Here is a 9,578-nt window from a genome sequence, read left to right as displayed (position 1 = left end):
ATAATGTAAGTAGACATTTAAGATATTGAAAGTAAGTACTAAGGATACGGTAAGTAAGCATTAAAGATAATATAAGTATGCATTAAGAATACGATAAATAGGCATTAATTTTTAATAAACTGCACTTGAGATAAGTCTCTCAAAAAGACAATCTTTCAAGACAAACTGAAAAAACTACTAATCCAAATAATCATCGAGAACAATAAATGGCCTAATGAAGGACTTGGGCCTTAAGATACATTCACAAATTAAGTTTCTGATAGGGTTTTGGCCCACTAAGCATAAACAAATTAGGGTTCAACTGGTACACTAACTTGTCGCCTGTTGCACCTCCATTGTTTGATCTGCGAGAGTGAGAGAGTTAGAGAGGGAAAGTGCTCCGGCGAAGTAAAGCAGGACAGCCATGGTTCACGTTTCCTTTTACCGCAACTGTAAGTCCTATATTGTAATTTGTTTTCGTTTATTTCTCTGATTACTTTGTATTTTGCTCTTTTTTATTCTTATTGTGGGTTATATTTCTTGATGCTGTAAATTGCATTGGTAAATGAACACTTAGTTTATTGATCTTTGTTGAATTTAGATCTTTATATTGGTGTAAACTCTCTTGGATTTTGGCTAATTTGGTTTTTGTTGGAACATTTATTTTCATTTGAGATGAAAACTGTTAGGAAATTGTAATAATTTTGTGGGTTATAGAATTGACATTTTAGAGATGTTACTACTAAAATTTGATTATAGCTTGGATGTTACTAGTTATGAGGTTTTCGGGAATACCAAATATTTTCCTTAGAGATTAGAGTGAGAATTTGAGAACAAATATCAGATTTTTCAGGCATTACAAAGGTCTAGTATGTAAATAAGAAATGTTTTATAAATGTTGATCATGATTATGATTATGATTAGTTCAAAATGTCAGAGATTGGTTATATAAATGCAATTATCTGGTGATTGTAGATGGTAAGACATTCAAGAAACCCCGTCGTCCCTATGAGAAGGAACGATTGGATGCTGAGTTGAAGCTCGTTGGAGAGTATGGTCTTCGTAACAAGAGGGAGTTATGGAGGGTTCAGTATGTTTTGAGCCGCATTCGTAATGCTGCTCGTCATCTGCTCACTCTTGATGAGAAGAACCCTCGTCGTATCTTTGAGGGTGAGGCTTTGCTTCGTAGGATGAACCGTTATGGGCTTTTGGATGAGGGTCAAAACAAGCTTGATTATGTCTTGGCTCTTACCGTTGAGAACTTCCTAGAGCGTCGTCTTCAAACACTTGTGTTCAAGTCTGGAATGGCCAAATCTATTCACCATGCTCGTGTTCTTATCAGGCAAAGGCATATCAGGTAATACATATGTGTTTGTTTTATTCTTGATATGTTGTACTTTTCTATGTATTTAATTAACTGGGGGAACTTGTTAGCTAAAGGGTTGATGGATTTACGACATTCTTCTATGAATTTGGGAGAAAACTTTCATATATTTGCCAGTATTCGTAGATCATGTTTCTATTTGCAGGGAACGATCACCTGAAAACACTTATTTTTGAATGACTTAGTAGGTTTTCTTTGAAGTATACTGGCTATTGTTTGCATTGCCTTATTCTGGTTACTATGACAATTGACAACTGATGTTACTAAACTTCTCGGTTAATCCATGCATGACACTTTTCTTGAAATCATAAGATAGAACTTAGTTTCAGTAATTGTGGTTACTTGACGACTGATATTCTCAATGGTTTTTCTATCAAGGATTTATCCTGAATGATCGTTGAGGTCTAGGTAGCCAATTTATTGTTGTATCAGTTTTTGATTTCAAGTGTTTGTGGCCAATAGTATGTAACACTTTTTAGTGTTGTTAATTGAGGCATTACAAACTCTATTTGTAGTTTTGTGTGTCCATATGGCCCCTGTTCAATTTCTACGCGGTGGTTGTCATTAAAGAACTTTCTTTGGTCAATCATTTTCCATCCTTCACTTTTTGTTGTTTTTGTTTTTGTTTTTATTTTTATAGGGTCGGAAGGCAAGTGGTGAACATCCCATCCTTCATGGTTAGGCTAGACTCACAGAAGCACATTGACTTCTCTCTGACTAGTCCATTCGGTGGTGGTCGTCCTGGAAGAGTGAAGAGAAGGAACCAGAAAGCTGCTGCTAAGAAGGCTGCTGGTGGAGATGGAGACGAGGAAGATGAAGAGTGAGTAATACTCGTTATTCATTAGTAGTGCGCATCAAACCTCAGCTTTTTCTGTTGAATGCACATTTTGTTGGATGAGTGACTTTTTATTATCCTCTTGTTTTAGAACTAAAATTTATATAGATTTTGCTGAAGCTTTTATCTTGAGTCCTATTATATGGGATTATGTATCACCATGATTTATATGCAATTAGAACAGCAGATTTTTGAGATTCTCCTGACTCCTTATTTCAGGGTAACATACTAACATTTCATTAATTGAGTCTGAGACTCGGAGGTAGCTAAAATTTGTCGCCTTAGGTACAAAATGTTATAGCTTGCAAGTAAGGAGTATTAATCGGTTAGAAAGATTTGGGTCGAGTCATGTGCTGCAAATCTGCTGTGCTAGTTATTTATTGGGTGTCTCAATTGGCTTGGAGTCCCATAGTTTGAGTCGGATCAAGTCTACATCAAGTAGTCGGTATTAAACGTGTTCATCAGGCCGGGCCCCACCAAAAGCTTTTGAGCCAGCCCGTTTGTTTCCTTGATGTAGACTTTTCCTACTTGTTAAAGCATTATCAAACACAATGAATACATACCTTGGATAGTAGATGCATTGTTGTAATTAATAATGATCTTAATAAATCATTCAACCTTAATTATATTACAAAGGCTATATTGCATGCCCTATACGAGAAGAAGATGGGCTAGGTAAGAATCGAATTCTTGACTTTTCTTGGAAAAGTGATACTTGCTTTTCAACTGAGATTAAATAGCCATTACTAAATCCTTATATTTGAACCTACAAATAGTGCAAGAGAGTGCTAAGAACATCTGCATCAAGGGATGTTATATTGTGATCTGCAGAAGCCAACATCTGAGAAATCATGCCACTCGTGTCTATTTCTTTGTTAAGCTTCAGCATGTAATTGCATACTTCTTTCAACACTTCTGCTCTTGATACCTTTATAGATAAACTATATTTTAGTTAATTACTATTTATTTTATTTAATTGAATCATATAGATTAAAGGCTAAAATATTTTTATTTGCTCTTGCTTCTACAAAAAAAGTCTATTTTTATATTTGGTCTGACAAAATATCTCATTTTTTGTTTTTGTTATTGTTATTCATGGTCATTATAATAACAATATTTATCAAAGAAAAGACCATCGAAACATATATGACACTAATGGCCTATTTGGTAATCGGTACTAAATGGTGGGAATGGTAATGAAATGTTAGTAATTTTGCTAAGAATATCTGTTGATAATTTTAATGTCCATACTTATTCTCCTTCAACAAGTTCATTTTCTTCATAAAGTTCATTTCAATGCATTACTACTTAAATATGTGGTATTAGATGGTAATGAAAAATTGTGAAAAATTATATATGATCAAACTTTCATTTACCATAGTATGACATGATACATATGAAAATTTACACTATAAATCATTCCTATTACCACTAATTAAACTATTAACCAAACGGGCCATAAAGCCTTGTTATATGATATTTAACTATAAATTAACACATTAAACAAATTTAATTCACAACATTTTCCAAAAGAATTTCATACAATCTAATGATCACAATGTAGATGGGAATTTGGAGAGCCTTAAAAGGCTGGAGAATCTTCTATGGACAAAGAGAGGAGAAACTAAGTCTTTCTCCCTATGGTGAGAATAAAACCCTTATATAAGAGTTAAAAGGAGACATCTTCAACTATTAGGTTACGTGGCTAATACTATTTTAAGGGTTACGTATAAGTATTAACTATATTATCATCTAAAATGACTTTAAATTATCATTTTTTTTAGAAAATCACATATTAATCAATTTAATTAATAATATTCTTTATTACATATCTATTTTTAGCTACTTTATACGTAGCCAGTTACCTAAGGATTAACAAATCATGATACTACTATTAATGAGACAATGAACATTTTTTAGTTGTTACTTTCATTAACAGTAGATTTTATATTTTATAAAAACACTATTGTGTACATACCCTTTTTGGGTGACCAAGGTTTGGGTCTGGTAACAACGCTTGTAATTTCAAAATTAATTCATTAATTTCTCCTTCATTTGCACTTCTTGATGCCAATGATCTGCGGTTAGAAGACATTATTATCAAACTATGTGAATTTTTTTTTCTTTTTAACCTTGTTGGGAAAGAATATGTAGATGACTTATTTGGAGCAAGAGGGCTCTTTATATAGGAATACAATACAATAACGATTTGTTTGATAGTAAGTATTAAATGGTGAAAACGGTAATTGAAAAATGATAATTAGTGTAATTTTAGTAGGAAAAATCTCTTGACAAGTTTAATGACGATGTTTGTTCTCCTTCGATCATTTGATTTTCTTTACAAAATTCATTCCAATGCATTACAATAAGAAAATATGGTATTAAGTGGTTACATTCATTTCACCTATTATATTTCATGAAAATTTACGCTATAAACCATTTTTATTACTATTATTTAGTACCAATAACAAACGAATCACTAGACCTTGTTAATGGACGAACAAGATGGGTCAAACTGCATAAACAATTACATCAAAGGAGTGTTTGGGTATTGACGACTTCTGAGGATAACTTGTAACTTTTTGATCATATTTAGCTTTGTAATAACTTGTTTAAACTATTTTCAATGCTTGGTAACACTAATTTTATAATGAGCTATTTTGTGAGAGACCGTCTATCAGTGAAGATGACATTAAAATAAGATGTCTATATGCTAATTAATAAATTGTGATATGAAAGCTATTTAATTAAACCCATATATAAAGTATGCCTCATGTTGAAACTGTCTCATACAAAAAATTGTGTGTTATAAATTATAATAGCTTTTGGCGGGCCATATACCCAACGTCGACCTTGGGGTAGGCCTAAGGGGCATCCAAACTGTGCCCAAGTTAAAGAATATAAATATAACGAATAAATAATAAAAATTTTGGGCGTACATGAAATTTGTATTAGATTCGTAATAACATTCTTATAATTACAAATGTTTAAATACATAATACATAATACATTGTACATTTATATTTTTGTGGGAAACTTATTCTTCATTTATATACCAACACTTTAAATTGTGAGTTCATGTCTCACTAATCTCTTATGTTTGGTATACACTTGCATCCTCACTTTTTGCTGACAAACTCTTACCTTGTTTTGTAAAATAAGCCTATTTAATTTTGGTTTTATTTCGTCATACTTTCACTTTAATTGGATATCTGTTTATAACTTTAGGTTACTTAAGTGACTACTAATCTAGAATTTTCTACATAGTTGAATGCTTCTACACTTTGCATGTATATTTCTAGAATTTTTGTTCTTTTACTAGGTTTTTTTTATTATTATATTTTTAACAATAAAGGGGGCCGTATAAAATTATTATGATTTCATTTTGAAGAGAATTTCGAAAAACAAAAGACATTTCTCTTTTCCAAGAGCTTTAAGAAGAAAAACTTCTATTTCTAAATTCTACCAATGTTTTTTCCTAAAAGAAGCATGAAATTTATTTTTATTTATTTCTGATCCGCCTCCTGAATTCATAATGGTGCACAATGTCAAATATAATTAGCTGTTAGAAAATGCCATATGCACAAAGCAAGTATCTAGATGACTTAATCTTACGTCAATTTCTGTCTAAAAAAGGTCAATTACACCACGATAAATTATGATTGCCAGAAAAAAAAACGAAGAAATATAATTAACAGGCGGAAAATAAAATAACAAATGAAAATTTTGAGACATTACTGTTTTATACTGAAGCAAAACAGCTATCATAAGTCTGAAACTGAATTAATCTCAAAAAAAAAAAAAAGTCTGAAACTGAATATTACTAACCCAATGAGCCAATTGGTATTTCCAAAATCCTGATTACACTAATCACCCTCATACTAACCCATTATGTTTATTATTATAAGCAGGCTAATTTATCTTAGTACTCTTCACCATCGTCCTCTTCATCATCTGCACCCTCAGCTCCAACTTCTTCGTAATCTTTTTCTAATGCCGCCAAATCTTCTCTTGCCTCTGAAAATTCTCCTTCCTCCATTCCCTCACCAACGTACCAATGAACAAAAGCTCGTTTGGCATACATGAGATCAAACTTGTGGTCGATTCTGGAAAAGACTTCAGCAACACTTGTGGAGTTTGAGATCATACAAACAGCTCTCTCGACCTTGGCCAAATCTCCTCCGGGTACCACAGTTGGAGGTTGGTAGTTAATTCCACACTTGAAGCCAGTAGGAGACCAGTCGACAAATTGAATGGTGCGCTTTGTCTTTATGGTTGAAACAGCGGCATTCACATCTTTGGGGACTACATCTCCACGATACATCAAACAACAAGCCATGTACTTCCCGTGACGAGGGTCACATTTTGCCATCATAGAACTAGGCTCAAATGCGCTGTTGGTGATCTCTGCTACGGACAACTGCTCATGGAAGGCTCTCTCAGAAGAAATGACAGGAGCATAAGATGAAAGCATGAAGTGAATGCGGGGGTAAGGGACCAAGTTTGTTTGAAACTCATTGACATCCACATTTAATGAACCATCAAAGCGAAGTGAAGCTGTCAATGAAGATATAACCTGCAGGAACAACCCACATTTCAGCAAAGGGAAAAAAAATAAGAGACAAATACTTCAAATATTTAGGATGATCCACTGAATACGCATACAAACCTGGGAAACAAGTCTGTTGAGGTTCGTGTAAGTAGGCCTCTCAATATCAAGTGACCTTCGGCAGATGTCATATATGGCCTCATTATCAAGTAGAATGGAAACATCAGTATGTTCCAGAAGGGAGTGGGTGGACAAGACACTGTTGTATGGTTCAACAACAGAGGTTGAAACTTGGGGAGATGGGTACACTGTGAAACCTAACTTTGATTTCTTCCCATATTCAACTGATAGCCTCTCCAACAGCAGAGAACCAAGGCCAGAGCCAGTACCACCACCAACAGCATGAAATACTAGAAAGCCTTGAAGACCAGTGCAGTTATCAGCTAGCTTCCTGATGCGATCCAAGCACAAATCAACAATCTCTTTCCCAACTGCAGTTGACAATCGAAACAAAATTATACTCACATTTAGTTTTTGACACTTTTCACTTATTACTCTTAATTTGTATTTTATTCTTAATCTATAAATTAGAACATAGTCAAGTGAGATCTTGTTTAATTTGTCTCAATGCAAAGATTATTAATATTCACTTTTTATAAGATTATTGCATTGGATAGGGTGAAAAAACAAATGTCCCATTATCTATGAATAGTAGGGAGTATTATTATCAGCATGCAGTAGCGAATCATAAAGTTAAAACAATATAATATTGATGACACACACACAAGAGCTTCAATTGAGTACTTGATACATTATGAATAACCCAATAGTTGCCAGCTGTGGTAATGAATTTCTATGTTGTTATTTACATACGTAAACTAGAACGAGAAATGTGAAACCAATTTTCCGATGTTGTAATGAGAAATTAATTAAGAACTGAACCACAGTAATGTGGAACCACAACACCAAATGACCACTTCAAACCACACAATTCAGTAATGTCTCATTCACAAGATTCATGATTTGCAGCAATCTTACCAATTTCCCTTTATTCATAAGGAATGCATACATAGTTAATACTGTTTAAAAGTAAAGCAAACTATGAAGTCAAAACCATGTTCCTCCAAGACTTTCATTGTTCATACAAGTTTAATGATCTCTTCAGGTTTTGCTAGTCTTGAATATGCTTCTATCTTCTGCCCCAAATAGGCAGATATCATTGAGACAATCACTAATAGACATATATACCAAAACAAATAAAACATAACCATTAAAGTAATTTTCGCATAATTCTTCTAGTCATCTAACTAAACCACCATAATTCCATGCAATTCAACCTTAATGTCCAAATACCTACATAGCATTAGTTTCACCAAGATCTATGGACACATATTTTCTACAGTTAATAAACAAAATAGAGAAGCAAACAACAAAATGCGCATAACAGTAACATCAACAAACGCACAAATAAAACGAAAATTACATCCACAACTCCGAAATCAAACATAAACCCTAAATCGAAAACCACGAACAAAAATCTAAATCTCAAATCAAAAATAATTCATCAAACCATAAGAATGATTAGAAACACGGAGAATTGAAACAAAAAATGTGACATACTAGTATAATGTCCACGAGCGAAGTTATTAGCAGCATCTTCTTTGCCACTAATAAGTTGTTCAGGGTGAAAAAGCTGGCGATAATTCCCGGTCCGAATTTCGTCAATAACAGTCGGCTCAAGATCAACAAAAACAGCACGAGGAACATACTTTCCAGATCCAGTATCACTGAAGAATGTACTGAATGCATCGTCTCCTCCTCCTGTCTTCTCAGTCGGCATTTGTCCATCTTGCTGAAAATTGTTGAAAATTTTCAGAACATTTCAGATATATTACCAAAATTCCAGAAAAAAAAAAATTACGGTTTGATGAATTTTGTTTGGAAATTTACCTGAATTCCATGTTCGAGACAGTACAGCTCCCAACAAGAATTTCCGACTTGAATTCCTGCTTGACCAATGTGGATTGAAATGCACTCTCTCATTTTAAGACTTCTTGGCTAAATTCAAAATTCAAAAAAAAACTTTTATAGTTAAAGAGAGAGGGTAAGTTTTGAGAAACAAAAGGAATGAGGGTAATATAAAACCGTTTGGCGAAATAAAAGAAGAGCATAGAAAAAAACGGCGGAATTCTATAATAATCAAATCTTTGAAAGATTTGGAAAGAAAATAGCTTATATTCAAACTTTTTTGTGAATTCATTAATATTAAACTATATCGTGTGTATTATTATTGACAATATTTAATTTATTTAGAATTTTATAAATTTTATTTTCCTTTCATTTCCCTTCAATTCCCTCCTTATCCAAATAAAGGAAATTTACCTCTCTAATCCCTTTCCTTCTCTTCTTTTCTTTCCCCTTCCTTTTCTTTCCCGGTTTCCCTCCTAAAATCTTATCCAAACATAGTGTAAGATATTTGTTATAGGAGTACTATCTATTATTCCTCCTCGATTTATACTATTTCTATATTTATCTCACTCATTTAAAAATTTTTTGTTAATAGTCTCACTTTTTTTTCTTTTTATCTCTTTTTCAAATTTATTATCTCTCTTCATTTTAACCACTGTTTTTATTATGAATTTATTTTTTTTGTCTAATTCTCCAATTTAATTTTCCTTTTCACTAAATTTCACAAAAAATATTTAGTTGCATTCTTATAGGGACGATTAAGGAGTATTATCCACTTCCTCCATTCCAAAATACTTGCACCATTTGACTTTTTGCAGTTCAATGCATTAATGTAATCCGTAATATCTCTAATTCTGTATAAT

General features: G+C 32.9%; 2 protein-coding genes across 2 annotated transcripts; one reads left to right on the top strand and one right to left on the bottom strand.

Moving 5' to 3' along the window:
- The first annotated feature begins 254 nt into the window (after window positions 1–254).
- Window positions 255–2,404, top strand: LOC130800374 (40S ribosomal protein S9-2). The gene is made up of 3 exons (XM_057663859.1): window positions 255–431; window positions 955–1,336; window positions 2,004–2,404. The coding sequence occupies exons 1-3, from the start codon at window positions 404–406 to the stop codon at window positions 2,185–2,187; spliced, it is 594 nt and encodes a 197-aa protein (XP_057519842.1). The 5' UTR covers window positions 255–403; the 3' UTR covers window positions 2,188–2,404.
- A 3,518-nt stretch (window positions 2,405–5,922) lies between these two features.
- LOC130800373 (tubulin alpha-2 chain-like) lies at window positions 5,923–9,109 on the bottom strand. Its single transcript, XM_057663858.1, has 4 exons — window positions 8,698–9,109; window positions 8,368–8,599; window positions 6,868–7,238; window positions 5,923–6,774 (listed from the first exon to the last, which is right to left on the bottom strand). Exons 1-4 carry the CDS (start codon window positions 8,788–8,790, stop codon window positions 6,121–6,123), a joined length of 1,350 nt encoding a protein of 449 aa, XP_057519841.1. The 5' UTR covers window positions 8,791–9,109; the 3' UTR covers window positions 5,923–6,120.
- Window positions 9,110–9,578: the final 469 nt, after the last annotated feature.

The sequence above is a fragment of the Amaranthus tricolor genome, chromosome 14, assembly GCF_026212465.1.
Source record: "Amaranthus tricolor cultivar Red isolate AtriRed21 chromosome 14, ASM2621246v1, whole genome shotgun sequence".
In the NCBI taxonomy this organism is placed as follows: domain Eukaryota; kingdom Viridiplantae; phylum Streptophyta; class Magnoliopsida; order Caryophyllales; family Amaranthaceae; genus Amaranthus; species Amaranthus tricolor.
The sequence above is the reverse complement of the archived record's forward strand: the minus strand, read 5'-3'. Positions and strand labels throughout refer to the sequence as shown.